We start from the raw sequence: 2,573 nt of genomic DNA, 5'->3' as shown, positions 1-2,573 counted from the left end.
TAAACGGCTTCTACGTATTTGTTTTTTGTTTTTTATTTTTGTGTGACGTCACCGGAAGTTTTGGTGTTACGGCGTTTTGGAGACGGAAACACGCGTGCGCCGTGAGACGCCACTGATCCTCGCGCATGCGTAGCACGGCTCTCCTGGAGCCACGCGAAAGTGCTCAACCTCGGCCAGTGTAGCTATTAGCGTATAAGGGGAGGAACGGCTGGAAACGCTGATTGGTTAACAGAAATCAACGCTCAAGAAGGCGATCCGTCTCCCTAGGCGACCCAGGGTGCCTAGGGAACCAAAAAAGGTCCCCAGAAAGGTCCCTGGCCGTACGGCGGCGCCACCGCGCTGCGGCCGCGGCCGACCGGCCGAGCCTGCCGGTTCATTCATTCATTCGGCTCCGATGCTTGCGGCGGGCGGTTGCACGACGTGCTGCTCGCCGGTGCCCACTTTTTTGGCGCGAAAATTGCTTTGTCATGGCCCGTCGGAACGAAATCGTGGTTCTGCAGGAAATCTCAAGGTAGCAGTACATATTCCCGGCAAAAGGGTTTTGCCCCCTTTCTTATTATTTTTTTTTTTTCCAGCTGCAGCAGGTGCACGACGTGCTGCTCGCCAGTGCCCCTTTTTTGGCGCGAAAGCCCATCGGAACGAAATTATGGTTCTGCACAACAATCTCAAGGTAAGCAGTACATATTCCCGTCGAAAGGGTTTTGCTTTCATGTGTTTTGCCTTTTTTTTTTTTTTTTTCAGCTGCAGCAAAACGTGCCACCCCATGGCACGCCGTGATGGTTTTCGCGCGCTGAGCCTGAGCCGCAAGGACGGAGGTAAAGTAAAGCCTGCGCAGCAGCGATCTGCTAAAAAATGGACGTTGCGTGTGAAGCTGGTGGCCGTTATCTTTTCTTCTTTTCAAGGTGCAGTACGTGGCGATCCATCGGCGGCCGCAGGGGACCGCAAGAATCCAAAAACCTAGGACGGAGGTAAAGTAAAGCCTGCGCAGCAACGATCTGCTTAAAAATGGACGTTGTGCGTGGACCTGGTGGCGGTGATCTCTTCTTTGCAAGGTGTAGCACGTGGCGTTCCATCGGCGGCCGCAGGGGACCGCAAGAATCTAAAAACCTAGTACGGAGGTAAAGTAAAGCCTGCGCAGCAACGATCTGCTTAAAAATGGACGTTGTGCGTGGACCTGGTGGCGGTGATCTTTTGTTCTTTTCCAGGTGTAGCACGTGGCGTTCCATCGGCGGCCTCAGGGAACCGCAAAAATCTAAAAACGAAGGTAAGGCACGCTCTGCTGCTGCAAACTGACCATGGCATTGTGAAAGAATTTTTTTTTTTTTTTCGCGTGGAGTTGGTGGCGGTGATAATTCTTCTTTTCAAGATATAGCACGTGGCGTTCCCTGAGCAGCCCCAGCAAAGGACCTCAAAAATCCGAAAACCAAGTTAAGCCACACAGCAGCCCGCGCTGCTGGAAACTGTCCTGTGTGTACACAATATTGTTTTTGTTTTATTGCTTTCCTTCCCTTTCAAGGTGCCACCTGGAGTACGGCTATCACCCAGAAACTGGTATTACGCGCAGCAAAATTCTGGAAAGCAGGCTGAAAACTGGCGATTTAGGCAAAGTGGCACTTTTGTTTGGCGTGACCACAGAAAATTCTGCCGTGTCGTCGTCCAGCGTGGCAAAATTTGGACCTGAAGAAAATCTGCAACAATTTCGAGCTAGGTAGCAGGCAGCTAAAAGCCGGTGATTTACGTAAAGTGGCATCTCCTTTTGACGCGTTCACAGAGCAAAAATCTGCTTTGTTTTTGTCCGTGAAGTAAAAATAATTGCGTATCACGAGAATTAGCATAATAAGAGTCGGAATGAATTTTTGTGTTTGCTTGTTCGGTGTACTTGAGAACAATAAATCTGTCAAGTGCTTATCTGTGGTCTTTCCTTCGTGGTATGATGAGCCCCACTGGGCGTTTATATGTTCCACATATAATTATGACCGTCAAGAGGCAATTCACCCCCGCAAGGACTTGTGGGCTGCTGCAATGCTTCTTTTTTTTCTTTTTTTTTTAGTAATTTAATTTTATCAACAAACGAGCTATTGCGCTTCCGTTTCTATCCCATGGCCCCCGGCCAGCTCTATATGGGATAAACATGTCGGAAAAATAATACCAGCTGCACTTTATTCTGGCACAGAAGGATGGTGGCAGGCATGCTGTTATTGTGTGAACTTCATGCTAGCATTATGGCAGAGCTATCAAATGAAACCAGATGACCCACTGCAATAATGCAATCAGTTGTTGGTGGCTTGCAACTTCACCTAGTCCCTGTGGTGTCCCGAACAGAGCACGAAAACGTAGCTGGCAAGCCCCCCCCCCCTTATTTAAATTCTTTTCTTGTTTAATAAGAAGTTTTCATTGAACATGTCGAACCTAAAACATCATCTTGGTGCACAGCCTAGCGGTACTTCAGTCGCAACACGTACCTGATCGTGCAAAGTGCATGCCACACAAGCTCATAGCATGTGGTTGTTGCATTGACGACTTAAACACAAATCGTTAATTTAGCCATCTGTGATGAATGCAGAATTGGCAAT

At 48.6% G+C, this 2,573-nt stretch overlaps 1 protein-coding gene across 8 annotated transcripts; it reads left to right on the top strand.

The window, feature by feature from the left end:
* Window positions 1-202: 202 nt before the first annotated feature.
* On the top strand, window positions 203-1,908 carry LOC144152174 (uncharacterized). Of its 8 annotated transcripts, none has more exons than XR_013319088.1 (5): window positions 203-511; window positions 576-670; window positions 742-968; window positions 1,053-1,118; window positions 1,206-1,908. XR_013319088.1 is itself a non-coding variant. In XM_077683396.1 (5 exons), the coding sequence occupies exons 1-4, from the start codon at window positions 395-397 to the stop codon at window positions 959-961; spliced, it is 345 nt and encodes a 114-aa protein (XP_077539522.1). In that variant the 5' UTR covers window positions 203-394; the 3' UTR covers window positions 962-968; window positions 1,053-1,908. The 8 variants fall into 8 exon arrangements, 4 of the variants coding, with proteins under 4 accessions (XP_077539522.1, XP_077539521.1, XP_077539520.1 ...); XR_013319087.1 differs by having other exon boundaries at window positions 742-1,118; window positions 1,206-1,264; window positions 1,367-1,908; XM_077683396.1 differs by having other exon boundaries at window positions 742-815; window positions 903-968; window positions 1,053-1,908.
* Window positions 1,909-2,573: the final 665 nt, after the last annotated feature.

This window comes from Haemaphysalis longicornis, unplaced genomic scaffold (assembly GCF_048455015.1).
Source record: "Haemaphysalis longicornis isolate Haplotype H1 unplaced genomic scaffold, Haemaphysalis longicornis Haplotype H1 scaffold_9, whole genome shotgun sequence".
Lineage (NCBI taxonomy): Eukaryota > Metazoa > Arthropoda > Arachnida > Ixodida > Ixodidae > Haemaphysalis > Haemaphysalis longicornis.
Note: the sequence above shows the minus strand (reverse complement) of the source record. Positions and strands in the feature narration are given on the sequence as shown.

What these genes read in the sequence shown, in the direction of transcription:
- LOC144152174 (XM_077683394.1), top strand. Translation starts at nt 395, where the DNA reads ATGCTTGCGGCGGGCGGTTGCACGACGTGCTGCTCGCCGGTGCCCACT. An exon ending in GTTCTGCAGGAAATCTCAAG is followed by an intron (nt 512 to 575) that starts GTAGCAGTACAT and finishes TTTTTTTTCCAG; the next exon opens with CTGCAGCAGGTGCACGACGT. An exon ending in TTCTGCACAACAATCTCAAG is followed by an intron (nt 671 to 741) that starts GTAAGCAGTACA and finishes TTTTTTTTTCAG; the next exon opens with CTGCAGCAAAACGTGCCACC.